The sequence below is a fragment of the Scleropages formosus genome, chromosome 19 (assembly GCF_900964775.1).
Source record: "Scleropages formosus chromosome 19, fSclFor1.1, whole genome shotgun sequence".
NCBI lineage: Eukaryota > Metazoa > Chordata > Actinopteri > Osteoglossiformes > Osteoglossidae > Scleropages > Scleropages formosus.
The window spans coordinates 17997794-18015934 of NC_041824.1; the positions used below are offsets into that span (position 1 = coordinate 17997794).

Below are 18141 nucleotides of genomic sequence, written 5' to 3' on the forward strand. Positions count from 1 at the left end.
CCTGTGTTTCTTGTTGATCAAACATATCTGCCATGGGATCCTGTGGACAAACAACCATGAGCAAACTTAATGTTTCTATTGTCTTAAAATCTTGGGAGTTTAATCTTAAATGAACATAATACAAAATAATTGAGTTGAATTGATGTATTACACAATACAAAATATGTATACTTGTATGCGCTACCTTTTTTTATATACAGTATATACCTTCTGCCAAGGCCTTAGAGATCGCCTCCCTCTCGCCTCCAGGTCATCTGCTCCAAGACATCTGCCAAAATTTTAACTCACAGTTCTCACTGATAATTCAGGCTTTTTCTTAGCTGACGCACAGCTATATATACAGTATAAGGATGGCCAGTTTTTTTGTAATGCACAAGACTTCTTTACACTGTAGATGTCTGCAGTCTTAGGACACAGTGGTGCTGCAGCTACTGCAATGGGTTCAGTCTCATGTCAGTCAGTTTGCATGATTCCCTCTGTGTGCTCTGGTTTCCTCCCACAGTCCCAAGACGTTTCAGGTGAATTGGTGACTCTAAAAAGTGTGAATGAGCACATGCATGGAGAACAGTGCGGTGTATCCAGCGCTGCACAAAGGTGTCGGCTAAGTACTAGTAAACAATCACTGCGGAGAAAGGTTAAATGAGTAATTGTAAACCCACAGTTAGTAACTACGGTAACGGTTCTGCTGTGATGCACGTGAGCGTTAAAGCTCTGCTCCTCTACACAATGATTGAACTATCTCCGCAGGTCTGCCTAGATGCACCGTAACAGGCTTCCTGCACTGTAGTATTTTGTTAACACGGATATCTTTAGCCATTTTTGTTCGCTAGCTCTTCTAACAGATGTTGCGGAGCTGCTCACTCCAGTACAGCAGGTGGTGACGGCGGACGTTACCCACACTCGCACGCACTCGTCGTCACCATCGAGCAAGAATAAAGGCAGGCGCAGGCACACACACAGGCGTGCGTGCACACACGCACACTGCGGATGTTTTGTTCGATGTGGATGTAGTCGTTATCTTTGTTTTTTTTTCTTCTTCTTTTTTTTGTGGAATGTGATCTTGGGAACTGGAGCAGACCGTACGGTCGACCTTGACGCCGTGGGCTCCATACGCGCGGGCGCGCGCGCCGTGCTGCCGTTCTAATGGCCGTCGCCGTGCTTTTTCTGTCCGTTTGTGTTTGTGTTTGAGTTCTCGCCAGAAAACGGCCGGCAGCCCAGCTATATAACACCGTGGGAAATGTATACGTAGAAGCAAAAGCGTGCCTAGTCGTGGTCGAGCGCTGCTCGTCATGTGTGTAGTTAGTGAACTAGTTAGCTGGCGTTAGCGCGCCGCGTGCCGCCGCGCGCTCTGAGTCTGAGAAGGTGCCCCACAGCCGCGTGTTTTGGCTGCGCTGTTTCATAACGTTTTATCGCGACTGTCTGCTCGGCTGAAGGCAGCCAGAGGTTGGTTCGGCGTGTGTGTTCGTTCGTTCCTGGAATGAAGATGTGAGAAGTGTGTTAGCTAACGCGAGTTGTGTAGCAGACCACCGCGGTGCTCCATGTTATTTTACTGACTACACACACACAGGCTCTGACGAGGCCTTACCATGAGTGCCTCAGAAACTGGAAACTGGTTCGCATGATGTAATGATTTCTTGGTTTATTGAATTTGATTTAATTTCCTTTTGTGGTTTGTTTCTGTCATTTCAGTAGCGACAGTCGCGCTCGTGGTAGTGTACAGTACTGCCTTTTCAATATCATATTCATATTGTGCCGTTCGTTCAGCGACCACTCCAATATTAAGTTTGTTTCAAGTTTTTTAGGTAGTACCGTGTATTAATATTTATTGTAAATGAATAGGAACTTGTTCTGAGAGGGTCCGCGGCGTCTCCGCCTCTCTCTCGCCGCCAGGTGAACGTCTGCTGTCTGTGTGACACCTCGCGCGCGTACACACACAGACTCGCGGGCGGCGCGCGGCGTCCGGTCGCACCGCGCGGGACAGTGTCAGTTGGACTGGGAGCGGAGCCTCGCGACCCCCGCGTGCCGCTGCCGCCATGGCCTGGGCTCTGAAGCTGCCGCTCGCCGACGAAGTGATCGAGTCGGGTCTTGTTCAGGACTTTGACGCGAGTCTGTCGGGCATCGGACAGGAGCTGGGAGCCGGAGCGTACAGCATGAGGTGCGCATCTTGTGGGGACAAATACACTTATTATCTGTTATTTACATTTATTCTGGTAGCTGACCCCTTTTTTCCTCAGGATATCTGCTGTATAAATTTAGGATAAGTACTACAGCTGGAGTGGGATTCCAACAGACAGACTGCAAGACGGCCCAAACCAGGAACATTACCTGCTGCCCTCCATAATACTACAAGAAAATAATTAAGCTTTGGTGCGGTGTACTTCTAATAGTTGGGTTCCAGTGGTTTGAGAGAGAGCCAGAGAGAGAATCGTGTATCGTGCTGAAGAGCCCCGCTCAGCGTGCTCGGGCTCCACGGTTGCCTTCCTCTGCAGTAGGTAGTGGTGTGCTCAATGTATCTGTCCTGCCTGCCTTTAAATGTCACGAAGGCCAGGGGACATGCAGTGTATAGCATGATATACTTAAGCCAAAAAATACTCCTTCACACTAAGCTGTTGAAATAAGATTCTGGAAAAAAAACACGTCAAATACTTTCTCATCTCTCGTCTTTGCTTATCGTTGTTGTGCTTCTCACCATAGCAGATATAGTTCAAGTTGTTTTTATTGTCATTCCTCTATATAGCTTGTATACAGTGGAACGAAATGTCGTTTCCCCGGAGACCGTGATGCAACACAGAACAGGAGTACAAGACAGTAAATAAATACACAGGACAGGACAGGATGTGGACATGGGCTGTGAACTGTAGGCAGTTTGTAGTGTATGGAGTCATGCTAGGCTAGTTGTTTGACTGTGCCAGGTGAGCGCTGGGAGGCGGCGGGGTGTTGAGTAATCCGACCGCCTCAGGGAAGAAACTGTTGCGGAGTCTGCTGGCGGCGGCACGCACGGATGCTCCTGTACCTTCTGCCAGATGGCAAGAGTCCATGAGAAGGGTGAGAGGGGTCGTCCGCGATACCGGTGGCTTTGCGGACACAGCGGATTTCGTATGAGGTGTCGATGGTGGGTAGAGGGACTTCGATGATCTTTATAGCTGTTCTCACAATTCGCTGTAGGGTCTTGTGGTCGGAGACTGTGCGGTTCCCGTACCACACGGTGAGACAGCTCAGGATGTTCTCTATTGTCCCTCTGTAGAAGGTGGTGAGGATGGGAGGGGGGGAGATATAGTACTCTGTTAGGCAAATTAAAGCAATCCAAGTCAAAGAAAATTTGGGGGAAGTATGGATTTAGCTGCATTCCTGGATTTTTAAAAACTTGTCTTTAGCCAAATATCAAGAATGTTTTAAACTGACATTCTCGCACAACTTGAAATAAGTGTGATGTAATATAAAATGATGTCTTTGTTTCAAGACATGGTATCTGCTGGTAAATAGCTGAAGAAGAAGCAGCGCAGAGGCGGACCAGTGTGCGTTAGATATGGCCTGCTGTGTCCTATGCTGTACAGTGCACTCCTGTGTGTTGTAACTGAACAGCGTGTGTTTGGTTCCTTGCCCACTAAAACATTCCTGTGTTTGAGGGAGCTACAGGCACCCGAATGGGAGTAGTCTCGGCTGAATGTGCGTCTCCCTGGTTGTTTCCTTGGAAACGGGCGGATTGGAAGATGCTGGGCTGCTGTCAACCACGTCTTTCTCATTCCCAGTCCTGCGTATCCAATTTTCAAACATCCCTGTGATTTATAACCCAGTAATGTTATATACAAATTAAATTGGTTAACGTACTGAGCACAAGAGTCCTCCTGGAAGTGAATTTTACAATGGGGTTGATGGCTTTGTCTTGCACTGGCTTATCAGATGGCTCTGGTTTCCAGAAATTTTGATGAAGCTTTTTAAGAAAGTGTCTGGGTATTTGGAAACCATTCTATAATCTCCTTTCTCTCTCAGTGTTAGATGAATAGTTTTAGCTGCTAATAACTCCTTTTTAAAATGTGTCTGCATAACTGGTGAGATCATAAACCTGAAATGAACTTTTTGTGTTTCAACATAGCCCAAGTTTGACAAAATCCTGTAACGTAGTGTGATGGTACCTTGCTCCAAAAGTCTGCTGTGTTAACTGTGTGTATTTGTGTTTTGTATGCACTTATTTTAATTGCATTAGGTATTTAGTTAAACAACCCACTCCAGTTGATTTTTGTTGTCTTAAAGAAGTACAACAGTGTTGCTTCAGTATTGTAACTTGTGTAGCTCATATATTAGTGGTTGAATGGTTAAGATGTCTAAGTTCCTTGTGTGTCGCATGTTTTCTCAGCTGTGCTGGGTTTTCTTTCTTTTCCTTAGTGATGTGCTGGCACTCCCCATCTTCAAGCAAGAGGAGTCCAACCTGCCCCCTGACGATGAGAATAAGGTTCTGCCCTTCCAGTATGTTCTATGTGCCGCCACTTCCCCTGCAGTCAAGTTGCACGAAGAGACGCTGACCTACCTCAACCAAGGTGAATTTCCATGACTGGAGTGGTGTTGAAGCATCCTGTGTGTCATAGCATGTCTTCGGAAGAGGGAGGCTGACGTGTCAAGGAGATCGTGGCATGTGCCGGACCTTGGTCTTTGCTGTTCGTTTTCTTGTCTCTGCCGTCTGAGTAACAGCGAGATAGTGATTTTCAGCCCTTGTCCTAGTGAACTTCAGTGTCTACAGAATTTTTTTTTTTTTTTGCTCCATATGTAAATTGTCCCAAATGTCCCATTTCCCAAATTGTAAATTGGGAAAAGATTAGCAATTGTCTTAATTTTTTTCCTTAAAATGAGTAATACAGCAGTTTTTCTGATGAACAGCTGCTACAACAGTCACATACTTAGTAACTATACAGATCGCATAGCAGTTAGAACTGCCACCTTTGTAGGTAAAGGTTGCCATTCAAATCCCACCTCCAGCTGTAGTAACCTAGAGCAAGTTATTTAAGCCTGAGTTGCTCCAGTAAATTTATCCAGCTGTGTAAATTGTAATTTTGGTTTTTCTGAAGTTACAGGAATCAAATTAAATGTGTCATTGGTACAGTTACACTTCGGTTTTTTAGATCTACAAAACTGGATTCTCATGAATGGGGGGGGAAAAAAATATGGTAAAAATATTGAAACCTGCTTGTGAAAGCCTATGCAGTTAATATGAAGTCGACCTGGGAATTAAATTTTGTCCTTTAAGCTTATTTTAGGACCATATTGACCATATTATTGCTTATTTTGTTTCTTTCAGGGCAATCATACGAAATCCGAATGCTTGACAATCGAAAAATGGGAGAACTCCCTGAAATTACAGGCAAAATGGTGAAGGTAAGTGTTCTTTGGACTTTGATGGTGCATGGGTTTTTGTCTTTTACATGCCACTTTTTGCATGTCCTTTAGTGTGATTGTTTTAAAAAATTTCCCTCATTCTGTGCACTTAATACAGTTATATTTTGTGAGCAGTAGGCATTCTTAGTTTTGTCTTTGTCCTCAGAGCATCATACGGGTGGTGTTCCATGACCGGCGCTTGCAGTACACTGAGCATCAGCAGTTGGAGGGCTGGCGTTGGAACAGGCCAGGAGACCGTATCCTTGACCTGGGTGAGAGCCTACCTCTGATGGGGCCCATGTAGGGGGCAAGTCCAGGTTCAGGGTAATATATTTATGTGTGTGCTACCCTCCAGATATTCCTATGTCTGTCGGAATCACTGACCCCAGAGCTAACCCCACACAGCTCAATACTGTGGAGTTCCTGTGGGACCCATCAAAGAGGACCTCTGTCTTCATTCAGGTATCAAATTGACTTAATTTTTTTTGGTCATCTGATGTTTTTTATGAAGTAACTTGGAATTTTAACTGCAATGCAAAAGTGTTTAGAATTGTACAGGGTAACAAACATATGGTGATTCTTTAAAATGAGATGCTGTGCTGCAGTTAACACAAGATGAGTTGAGAACTGGACAGAATTAGTGCAACTGTGTAAACAAAACAGTTAAAAATATGATCTATGACTAAGAGCACAGTGAGATAAATCTTGCTTATATGAACTGCATAAGCCAGATAGTATTGAGGTGTAGTGTGAGAAGATGTCGTTACAAAAGGTGAAAGTCAGAAGACTTGTAGCCCATTTGATGTTTCTTGTTGAGCTGCCATTTAACAACAGTGCATTCTGTTGTGTTTCAGTGACTTGTACTATGGTGTAGCTTCTGTTTCCACTTACAGTTGATAAAAGACACTGGGATTATAAATCATTATGTAAATTTCCCTGTATCCCCAGATTCCCCTTTTCTTGTTTTCCACTTTGTAATTTGCTGTGTAAACAGATGCAGTATATCAGACCAAATAATATTGTACATCAAAAAAAACTGTTTTTAGCAAATGTCAGTTTAATTTAAGTACAATGGCTTCTCATGTTATGAATTTTTGAAGATACAAATGTCTTCCAGTTTTCTAATTTTTAATTGCATTTTCTAAAATTTCTGAAAATTTCACCTGAGTTTTCACTGCCAGCCATTAGTTGGCAGAAAAACACACTCAGATAGAAACGGAAGTGCAGGCCCGCTTTTATTCAAGTCTGCTCATTCTGCCTATCAGTGTAGTTGGCTGATGTCTGGAGTTCCTGAGTGTCGGTGATCAATAATAAGATGAGGAACATTGCACATATTTATGGGATGAATTGGGCAAAAATCAGCATTGAATCTGTATTAAGCTTTTAATGATTGTGTAGATAAAGTTGAAAGTGGCCAGGAGTTGACGAACTATGGACATGTTTATGTGATGTATTGATCAGTAATCACCACTGAAGAGGACTTTGTGGAGATGGCATATTTCATTTGAAGTAATTTTAAATGTTTCAATTTTAATGTAGTTTGTCATTTATTAAAAATTTGTGCTACGGTGTGATGGTGAAGTGTTCAATCCAGGATGTACCCTGAGTCACATTTCATGCTTACAAAATAAGATCTAGACCACTGCCATCCTGCAGTGAACAAGTGGTTATTAATGATGGCTTGATGGAAATTTTACAGTAATTTTTATTTATAATAGATTCATCAGAGGTTTTTAAAGACACTGACCTGTGAGTTATTTAAGGGATATTTGTATTGTGCAGCTTTTTTTTGTGATTTACTGGTAGAGTTGACTTTTGAACAAATTAAGTTATGAACAGACTTCAGATCCCAGCTGTGTTTGTAAGTTGACGAGTCAGCGCAGTAAATGTACATCACTTTTATGTGCTGGGGCATCTGGGAAACAGATGTTGGCTTTTGTTGTGTTTATTTTTTTTCCTTTTTTCCCCTCCTCTTAATCACAAAAACGTGTATACATTTTTTGCAATAGTGTTGGAATGTATAGTGTGATGAGTATGATTTTAATGAACATTGGAAACAATTTCCTTCGGTGACAGCTTTTTCCTGGTCCCTGTGCTTGTCTAGGTGCACTGCATCAGCACAGAGTTCACCATGCGCAAGCACGGTGGGGAGAAAGGAGTACCCTTCCGCATCCAGATTGACACTTTCAAGGAGAATGAGAGTGGGGAATACACCGAACACCTGCACTCTGCCAGCTGCCAAGTCAAAGTGTTCAAGGTGAAGGACGGATGGGCTCTGCCTGGCCATCTGGGTCATTTGCGTGGTCTAGTCGAAGTTGAGTCTGGGAGGTGTTCGTGGTACTGGTGTCCAACTGTGATTTCCAAGGAATGCTTTTCAGGAGAAGATATGACCACCATTTCTCTGACTTAAGTTGAAAATAAGTGTGGTACAAATTGAGACAGGCATCTCCTTGCTCTGCCCACAGCCCAAGGGCGCAGACCGAAAGCAGAAGACAGACCGTGAGAAAATGGAGAAGCGAGCTCCGCAGGAGAAGGAGAAGTATCAGCCATCCTACGAGACCACCATCCTCACTGAGGTTTGAATCTTAAGGGACTAGAGAGGGGACTGAGAAGGGTGGTCAGCAAGGGCACGTCTAAAAGATACAAGGAGGAAGAATATAAAAATAAATCAGAATCCATGCTCTCCACCCGTTTTGTTTTCTTTCCCAATTGTGGAGTACCAGAATGCTGGCATTGTTTGATATAGATACAAAATATGTCACAGATGTCTATATAGCGACTGGTAATTTGTTTACAAATTACTATAGAGTATTTTTGCCGGGGGAGTGGTGGTGCAGTGGGTTGGACCGGGTCCTGCTCTCTGGTGGGTCTGGGGTTCGAGTCCTGCTTGGGGTGCCTTGCGACGGACTGGCGTCCCGTCCTGACTGTGTCCCCTCCCCCTCCAGCCTTTCGCCCTGTGTTGCCGGGTTAGGCTCTGGCTCCCTGCGACCCTGTATGGGACAAGTGGTTTCAGATGGTGTGTGTGTGTGGGTGGGTGTGTGTTTTTTCCTTGAAGATGGCCTTGAAAAGCTGGGCAGTTTAGAGAGTGCAAGTAGACATTTGCAAAATGCCATCTGTCAGGCCAATCTTCTACAATACACATTGCAGAATAGAAGGAATCATTTTTAAAACGGAGGTTTAAAAAGCACGTGGGGTAGCGGTGCAGCAGGTTCAGCTGGTTTCCGTTGTGTGGCGGGTCTGGGGCTCAAGCCCTGCCTGGGGGTGCCTTGCGGTGGGCTGGCGTCCCGTTCAGGGTGTGCGTGTGTGTGTGTCCCCTCAGCCCTGCGCTGCCAGGTAAGGCTCTAGCTCACTGTGACCCTGCTCGGGACAGGCGGTTGTAGACATTGGTTGGTTTAAAAAGCTAATAAATGTAAGAATTTAACATACATAAAATAATGATTTTAAAAAAGCTGTTGAACTGCAATATGCTAAAGCTAATATTTTATGTTTCTAAAATACCTACTGTATTAACTTTATAGTTGCCTCATTCATTGAGAGGAGGTGCTGGCAGTAATATAATGGTTAGAGCTGTCACCTTGATATTGACAGACCGGTTTTGAATACCGCTCAACTAAACAAATAATATTAAAATAGCAGGAGGAGGTAGTATTATTTTAATGTACATATGTAAATTTAGTAAACTGCAAAGTAAAACATTTTAAGGGGGGTATGAGTTTTTTTTTTTTTTTGCCTTGACTTTGCAATAATTTAGAAATTAGTTATGTGACATGAATGACTTTATATAAGAATGATGATGTGGGTGGCAGAACATGCGTGTGAATGTCTGTCTGCTAGTGAATCCATATAGGCCAAGGACAGTGCCTTGTGGGACATCACATTTGACTTTTCATAGTTCTGAAGAATGCAGTCTTTCTGCAGTGCTCTCCTTGGCCAGAGGCCACATATGTCAACAACTCGCCTTCTCCTGGTTTCAACAGCAGTCGCAGCAGTTTCCCTGTGACAGAAAGGTAGGTCATCAGAAGAGCGCTTCTTCTAAGTGAATAAAAGTTACTTTTTACCTTTCTGTTCTTTGATGATACAATTTGGGAGAATGTCACTGCTTACTACTGTCCTTAGCACTTGTGGAATATGTATAGGCAGCTGGAACTCTGAGAGTGTGGCATTGATTGGTTTTCCTGTTGTTTTCACAGTAATGGTTCTCCCAAACATCAGCCAGAGCCTGTGGCACAAGTGGCAGATGTGAGTATCACTCTATCCAGTGCATGGATTTTCCATAGTTTGAAGTGCGTCACACGGTCTCTTATCAGCTCACTGACCAGACAGAGGTCATTGCTGTAACTCAAGGCTGATGTGAACTTTGATTAAAATGTTATTTATGAGTGGGTGAGTTATCATTTGGAACCAAATACATAATACTTCTATATTCTTAAATTTTTAGGTGTACTTTGTGATGAATGCTTGTTCCCAGATGTTTTGTGAACTGTGGAAACAATTAAAATTAAGCTGCAGGTGACAGTGGTTAGAGCTGCTGCATTTGGACTCAGAGTCCAGGTTCGATTCTCACCTCTTCTGTTAATACCCTAGAGCAAGTTACTTACCTGAATTGCTTTGGTAGAAACTACCCAGTTGTACAAATGTGTAAATATTTGTAAGTACAGTACTGTGCAAAAGTCTTAGGTACTTAGATGTTTCACAGAAATATTTGTCCTACACAGTTAACGTCTTCTGCATTAGTGTAAATGGGAAAGAGCATATTTTAGATTTCCAAGCATTCTGTTTGCAAAAAGTTACAGTAAGGGTTTTGTATGTTGTTACAGAAAGTAGACGCACACACTGTATGAAATTGCTTATCCCAAGCAGGGTCGCAGTGAACTTGGCCTAACCTGGCAACACGGGGAACAAGGCTGGAGGGGGAGGGGACACACCCAGGATGGGATGCCAGTCCATTGCAAGGCACCCCAAGCAGGACTCGACCTGCCAGAGAGCAGGACCCAGCCAAGCCTGCCACGATCCTGCTCGGGACAAATGGTTGTTGACGATGGATGGTTACTAAGCTTTGTAGGAAGTTTATTAATTAAGAGCATTATTTTTGGAAGCATTCTCACTTAAGAGTCTCCCCCCCCCCCCCCCCCCCCCCCCCCCCCCCCCCCCCCCCCAAGTGCCTAAAACTTTTGCACAGTACTGTACATAGTTATCATTGTAAGTTGCTTTAGCAAAAAGCATCATCTAAATGAATAAATGTAAGTTTGGTTGTGTATTCTGTGATTGTGAGGGAAAAGCTGGAATAATTACTCAGCTGTCATAAATCATCCTTTATTCCTGTGTGATATGAAATATTAGTAATGTGTAAAAGCATAGAAAAATACTGAAAATAAGCCTGATATTTGCATGTTGGATATAAAAGATAAATCGGAGTGCACAGTACAGGTGGTCCCCGATTTACGATGGGGTTACATTCCGCAAAACCCATCAGAAGTTGAAAATATCATAAGTCGAAAATGCATTTAATACACCTAACCTACCGAACATCATAGCCTAGCATACGTGCGATGGCCATTATGGGCTTGTCACCTTCATGCTGAGCAATTATCTTGAGTTTCTCCTCAAGAGTAATTGCCCTCCCCTTCTTCTTCCCACCAGTAGCAGGAGACACAGATAGGTGTTTCTGTGACATTATGGATGCATAAGTTGCATAAAACGCACCCGCATGACAGACTGGGAGATGTGGATCACTGCTGCTGCCCAACATCATGAGAGTATTGCACCGTATATTGCTTGCCCAGGAAAAAATCTAAATTCAAAGTACGGTTCCTACTGAATGTCTATTGCCAGCTCACCATCATAAAGAGGAAAAAAATCATAAGTCGACCCATCGTCAATTGGGGACCACCTGTACTTATGTGTTGTTAAATGTAAAGCAAGTATTGTTTTAAAGAAGCTAAGGCAGACTTATTTAATTTCAAAACATAACATTGCATGTGTGCAATCAAGTGAAGCTGAGGTTATTGCTATGGTCATTTATTATTCTATCCTGTCATTGCTACATTTCCTCAATCCCCTCTTTCACCCCCATGCTTTGCTTTTGATGTCTGGTTAAGATCCTTACTTAAACCCATTGTGCTGTATCATGGCAAAGCTCCTGGCTAGTGAGTAACACTAGTTTGTGCAGGACCTCATGCACTCATTATTAGCCACATTTTTTGTTGCATTTTCCACCTGCTGTTTATGTACTGTATATTCACGTATGTCCCACTTGGTTCACAGTTCTGCTAAACACCCTACTGTTTGCTTATGGCCTGCTATGTAACAATGGTGAAGTGGCCCTTCTCCTGTAACCTGTGCAGAATATTAGAAATCACCGCAGGGCAGATTTCTGCAACTATAAAATTGTAAGTGCTTGCTTGTCATCCCTAAATTTTAAATGGCTCTCACCTAAGAGATGTGGCTTCAGTGTCCAGCATGTTAAAAACCTCTTTTCCCCATTTCATGTGCAGACCAGTGGGAATGCTTGCATCTGGCACAAGCGTGGTGGAAAAAAAACATGCTCGTGTCTTAGCTAATTATATTTATTTGATATTTTTTCCCAGGCATCTCCATTAACAAGTGTTTTTTACCACTTCTATTGCTTCCTGTGTGTTGTTTTTAAGCTAAAATGGTACTGTGTTGTGGGTGCCAGTAAAGTTATAAAATTGAGAGATGTTCTGCCTTACAGTTGTCGTGCCATCTACTTAGAAGAGACAGTGAAAGCTCTCAGGTATATATAATTTTATTTGCTGTTTTAAAAGCTTAAGTCTTACACTGTTTTACACATTAGGGGAATAAGAACCTTAGAGAAATTGAATAAATTTCCCCAACCATATTAGGTGAATTGGTGTTTCTCTACTCCTCCACCTCAAACTGTTGAAATTGGGGAGGGGGGGAGTACTTTCCTCTGGGGAAAAAATGGCAGTTTGTAACAAGTTTTAATAGGTATCCATAAATGTTTGTTGTATGTTAAGCAGTTGGATTCAACCCCCGAAAGCCACGTTTTTAAGCTTTATAAGCCTAAAAGGAAATCTTGTACTAGAGATATAAATGGTCCTATTGTGTGTGTGTGTGTGTGTGTGTGTGTGTGTGTGTGTGTGTGTGTGTGTGTGTTTCCCCCCCCCCCCCCTCTTCTGTTCTGGCAAATTTTAGAATTTGTTGCCTACAGCGACACCACAGGATGCTCAGCAGTGGCTCCATAGAAACCGCTTTTCACCATTCTGCCGGCTCTTCACCAATTTCTCTGGTGAGATATTACATGGAGTTGAAACCTCGGGAAACCTGAGGTGACCTGATTAGGAAGGAAAAATTCATAAGACCCATGCAGTGCAGTGCTTGCTTAACTGTATCAGGTATTTGTTATAGGAGCAGACCTTCTGAAACTTACGAGGGAAGATGTCATTCAGATCTGTGGTCCAGCAGATGGAATTCGACTCTTTAATGCACTGAAAGGAAGGTGAGTGTTTGTCTTCCTCACCTGCACAAACGTCATATCTGAACCACTCCTTCTATACCAGTTGCTGCTTGTGTGAAGCTTCTTTGATTCCTCTGCTTTCTGAAAGGACAGGATGGGTGGTCACTCAGGTTATAAGTTGTGGGAAATGAGCAGGTATGCTTCTTCAGCTGCTTTCCTGACCCATCTTGGTTATGTAGCACAGACATTTGGATGGGGGAGCAGGGCCATGCGGTAATGGAAAAGGTGTGTCTTGTGTGCACAGGGTTGTGCGTCCACGGCTCACCATCTACGTGTGCCAGGAGTCCCAGCAAGTACGAGAGCAGCAGAAACAGGAGAATGGAGATGGCGCTGGCAGCACTTTTTATGGTGAGTATCTCGACATTTAGCATTCTCTGTTAAGTTGCAGGGGGAAAATTTGAATCAAATTAAACTGCTAATTTGAAACCACCAAGATAAAATAGTTATTTCTTCTACAGTACCAGAATGTGCATTCCAGTGCTTCGCACTCCGTAGCACAAAATGACTTAACTCTCGATTCTAAAGAATCGCATAGGCTAGCCCATATTCCCTTCAGTCCATACTTTCAGGTCCTTGCTCTGTTTACTGTTATTCACAGAGATTACTTTGTCATGAATAACTAACAGGGTGGTATAGTGGCGCAGTGAGTAGCACTGCCGCTTTGCAATATTTGAGCTGTTCAAATGTAGGTTCACATCCAGCTCAGTCTGTATGGACCTTGTATGTTCTTGCCATGTCTATGTGGGTTTCCACTCGGTGCACTGGTTTCCTGCCACAATCCAAAGACATGGAGTTCACATAGAATGATAATGTTAAATTACCCATAGCATGAGTGTATGCATGTATGCATGTTTTGGCTACCCTGCAATGGACTGCTGTTCTCCATGGGGAACTTCCACTCAGCCTTATGCCCACGGATTGCATGACAGGCTCTGGCCCTCTGCAACCGTGAACAAGTGGTTAATGAAGATGGATGAGTAAACTTTTACTTTATTTTTTTACTCTCTCCCCAGTTTTCTGTTCAGCTTGAGATGCTTGTTCAAACAGCTCTAAAATCGGCTTTTTCTTCAAATTAGTGTTTTTGTGAGGTTGACCTTACAAAAAGGTTGGCTTACTACGAGGTGGCCTAGATAACAGGGACAACCTAAGTAGCACAAGTGAGCACTCGGAGTTGTAAGAGTCATTATTTTCTTAAGAATAATGAGAGAATAATTTTACGAAAGAAGTGATGTGAAGCACAACATAATTTTCAGACATACTTACCATGAGCCTTAATGTCACCTCTGTTGGACAGCTTGGGTGCGGATCTGGTTTCATTGCATGTCCATTATCGGTAACCTTTTTTCTAATGCATGGTCACTGTAGTCCAGAGTCAAACCCAGAAACACAGGGTGTGACGCATAGTATACCCTAACAAACACTCAGCCATACACATCCCACAGGTAATTTAGAGTCTCCAATTCACTTGCAACACATGTCTTTGGGCTGTGGGAGGAAGCTGGAATACCCAAAAGAAACGCACACGGTTAGAACACGACCTCTTCACAAACTGTGGTACGTGATGGCACAGCGAGTAGCGCTGCTGTCTCGCAGCGCCTGGGTGGTGTGAGAGAATGTGGGTTCGATCCCCGCTCAGTCTGTATGGAGTTCGCATGTTCTCCCCCGTGTCTGCGTGGGTCTCCTCCGGGTGCTCTGGTTTCCTCCCACAGTCCAAAGACATGCTGTTCAGGTTCCCCCACAGTGTGTGAGTACATAGTATTCTACTACATAGCATCCACTGTAAGTTGCTTTGGAGAAAAACTCCTGCTAAGTGAATAAATGGAAATGTAAACTGAACTGGATTTCAAACCACAGTCAAAGAGCTATGAGGCACCAGTGTTACCTGCTGTGCCATGATGTCACCCTCTTTGCCTGTAATGGAGTAAAAACATTTTGGTTTTAATTTTGGACAGCAAGCACTCTGTAATTTTCATAGTGTTTTGTTTCTACAGTTTACCATGCCATTTACCTGGAGGACTTGACTGCAGTGGAGTTGACAGAGAAGATCGCACAGCTCTTCAGCATCTCGCCACAGCAGATCAGTCAGATCTTCAAACAGGGTCCCACTGGTATCCATGTCCTTGTCAGTGATGAGGTGAGCTGGCCGCAGCATGTCTTGTTTTTCAGGAGACCCTAGTTTATCCTTCTTGCCTCCCTGGAAAGCATCTTATAATAGCAGCTTTCTCATCTTGCAGATGATTCAGAACTTTCAGGATGAGGCATGTTTTGTCCTGGATACAATGAAAGGTAAAGAATCACACCAGGGTAAACGGACTTGTGAAGCAGGCAAGCTGCCAATGGTGGTCATGCATGTCTGTTACATTTTCAGAAAGTAAAATTTTTTTTTTTTTTTTTTTTTTTTTTTTTTTTTTTTTTTTTTTTTTTTCTCCCCCCCCCTCCCTCTCTGCACTGAGTAAATGGGCTATGTTTCCTTCCCTCGCAGCTGAGGCTAATGACAGTTACCACATTATCCTGAAGTGAGGAGACGTCAACTAGCACTGGAAGGGAGGAGGGCTTGGCAAGATGTGGATGAATGAAAAATGCAGACAAAATATGTTACCCTTGATACTTCAACACTGCCTTCAACACCCCCCCAAACTAACACAACAGTCTTACTTTTCTGCAGTCTGCGAGATAACAGACCAGTGGTGTCCAGGCGATATTCCTTGACTCCTCAAAAGGATAACATGCACCACTTTTTGTCATACTTACTCAAGGAGAGTCTTTGCACTACCAAGCCTAATACTTTCTACCCTCATGCAGTCTGAAAATATTTGCTCACATTTTCAGTGATTCTGTATCACCTGAGTGTGTGGTGTGCCAAAGCAAACACATGTATTGATTGTAAGTTTTGTCACTTTTAGGAAGTTGGCATCATGAGTCAGCAGTGTTTTTTTTCTGAGGCTCCCTAATGAATTGTTCATGTCAAGATGTAAACAAATTGTAATGTTTGGTTTTTTTTTTTATTATTATTATAAATCCTAGGTATCTGTACTATATCAAGGTTATAATGACAACCTGAACTGCCACATCTAGTTCTGCTAAGAAGCCTGAAAGTAGGTAGGCAGTAAAACTGGAGGGCACTTAGATAATTGGTATTAATGGCAACAATTCAATGTTTTACCACATAATTGCGCTTAGGGGTAAAGGCACTGTGAAATGCTTTCACGTTGTCTTTTTCACATGTGTGTCTTATTTGATCTTTGGCAGTAAGAGTATAGGTGTAGTTTCATATGTATACTCAAAATAAGTGAGGTCTGAGGGGAGTTCCTGTTGAGAGCCACTTTTCCTCTCTTTTTTTTGGAATATATGCCTTCCTGTCATGAGCATTAAATAAGGAATGATTCCAAGTAGTTTAGTGATTTGTGCCACCCCCCCCCCCCCCTCAAATTGTTGAAGGATACTTGAAGGTGTGCTTTGTATACAGAGATAGGGATGAGTATTTTGAGACTTCCTGCACGTTAGTTTCCACGAATTAGCTACATTTATGGCCTGTGCTGTTGGCCTTGCCTGTTTTAGCACTTTACAAAATGTGAGGCCCTGGACTCTCACTAGAAGTGTCTAGTGTGACAAGCTATGATCCTGGCCCTTGGCCCACTTTCCCAGCTCCAGGAGGAAGTGTAAACTGCTTATCTGCAGTGTCCCCTATCCTGTCTTAATGTTGTTTTGAAAGAGAAGGAACCACAACATTTAGGAAAAATAAATAACTGCCCTCACAGCTGTTACAGGAATTCCACACCATCTTAACCCAAGTAGTGCCATGTGTGTACCTTGTAGAAAATTTCCCATGTGCTCAAGATTTTCAACTAATGTCCCTTTTAAAAACCCACTTGGGATGGAGGATTGTGTGCAAAATCATCTTTTAAAACAATTCGTAAACCTTTCAGCGGGAAGAATTTTTAGATTTTTTTTTTTGAAGAGCTGAACTTTTAACACATTTCTAGCATGTATCTCCTACTGAAATGTTATAGGGCAAAGCTAACACTGATTGTAAATTGTACCGAATGCATAAATGGTTTGCAAGATTGGAATGTAAACATCTGGTTTGTCTTTGCCCCTGGCCCTCATCACTGAATTGATTAAATGGCTTACTTTCATTAATGCTGTGATTTTAGTCATTTGTTACTTATGCCAAATACACACTTTGTATGACTTACACCCCCACCTCCTCCCTCACCCAGTTTTCAGATATGTAGGATCTTTTAATGATTGTGAACAGGTTAAAATCCTGCTATAAACATAAACCATTATAAATATAGTTTCAAAATGTCCTTTAAATAACACTTTATTTGGTTTCCATGTTGTTGCTGCAAATAATTCTTGTTTTCTTAGAGACAATTTACACAATAGGAACCCCTTGATTTTTGCTAATTACCTTGTTTGTTTTCTGTTCTTTAACCTCAACAGAGGGAAAATAAGGATATGTCTGATATTGATAAAAACCTGTGGGTAATTTTATGAAACCCTAATCCTACCCCTTTTTGTGGTATTAATGTTTGCAAAAATGGTAATTTTATTTACAATTTACAGTTAAAATACATTCCTAATAAAACTGCAAGGCTCACAAAGGTTATTAAATCACAGGGAAAGTGGGAACATTATCACCAGCTCTACGCAAAATTGACGTAAATCTGAGCCTATTCTAAAATGAAGTTTTCAGTTTTTACAGTACTTTCTTTGAAATTTGATTATTCCCGAAGCGTCCGGTAACTAGGTAAAATACACAGGACTCGACTTTTTACATATTAAAGAAAAAGCTGCTGTGTAGTGTTCTGTTAACGTCTGCTTGGGCACACTGCGCTATTTCCATTAAGAAGTTTCACATAAAAATTAAATATGACTAAAATATGGGAACAGCACGATGTCACATGTTTGGGTGAATTTCTTGGCCGTTAACCGTGTGAGTGAGGTTGGTTGTAGTGCTTATGGGAAATGTAGTTCTTAACGTTACAAATACGTATCAGATTGCAGTCTTTGTACAAATTAATTTGATGTTCTTTCTGCTGTGTATATTAATATATATGCTATTCCCATAATTGGGTTAAAAAAATGCTATCAAACACCCGCGCTCAATTGTCCTTATTTTCAATTAAAACCATATTTCTGGCTCAATATTACACACAATTTTTACTTTGCTCAAATACTGATGAGCGAAAATAGAAGTTAATCGCTGAGGATAAATTTAAGATTAACGTAAAGAATGACAGGTTGACCTATATTACCGCGTCCTTTGTTAC

General features: G+C 42.4%; 1 protein-coding gene across 1 annotated transcript; it reads left to right on the forward strand.

Moving 5' to 3' along the window:
• The first annotated feature begins 873 nt into the window (after positions 1-873).
• tfcp2 (transcription factor CP2) lies at positions 874-17001 on the forward strand. The gene is made up of 16 exons (XM_018760629.2): positions 874-2155; positions 4384-4535; positions 5291-5367; positions 5534-5639; positions 5723-5829; positions 7472-7624; positions 7833-7943; positions 9286-9374; positions 9558-9606; positions 12080-12121; positions 12544-12637; positions 12757-12847; positions 13110-13213; positions 14857-14999; positions 15100-15151; positions 15348-17001. Exons 1-16 carry the CDS (start codon positions 2034-2036, stop codon positions 15383-15385), a joined length of 1530 nt encoding a protein of 509 aa, XP_018616145.1. The 5' UTR covers positions 874-2033; the 3' UTR covers positions 15386-17001.
• Positions 17002-18141: the final 1140 nt, after the last annotated feature.

Excerpts from the sequence above, each read along its gene's own strand:
- tfcp2 (XM_018760629.2), top strand. The coding sequence starts at position 2,034 with ATGGCCTGGGCTCTGAAGCTGCCGCTCGCCGACGAAGTGATCGAGTCG. Across the intron at positions 13,214-14,856 it reads CGCTGGCAGCACTTTTTATG|TTTACCATGCCATTTACCTG; the intron begins GTGAGTATCTCG and ends TTGTTTCTACAG. Across the intron at positions 15,152-15,347 it reads TGTCCTGGATACAATGAAAG|CTGAGGCTAATGACAGTTAC; the intron begins GTAAAGAATCAC and ends CTTCCCTCGCAG.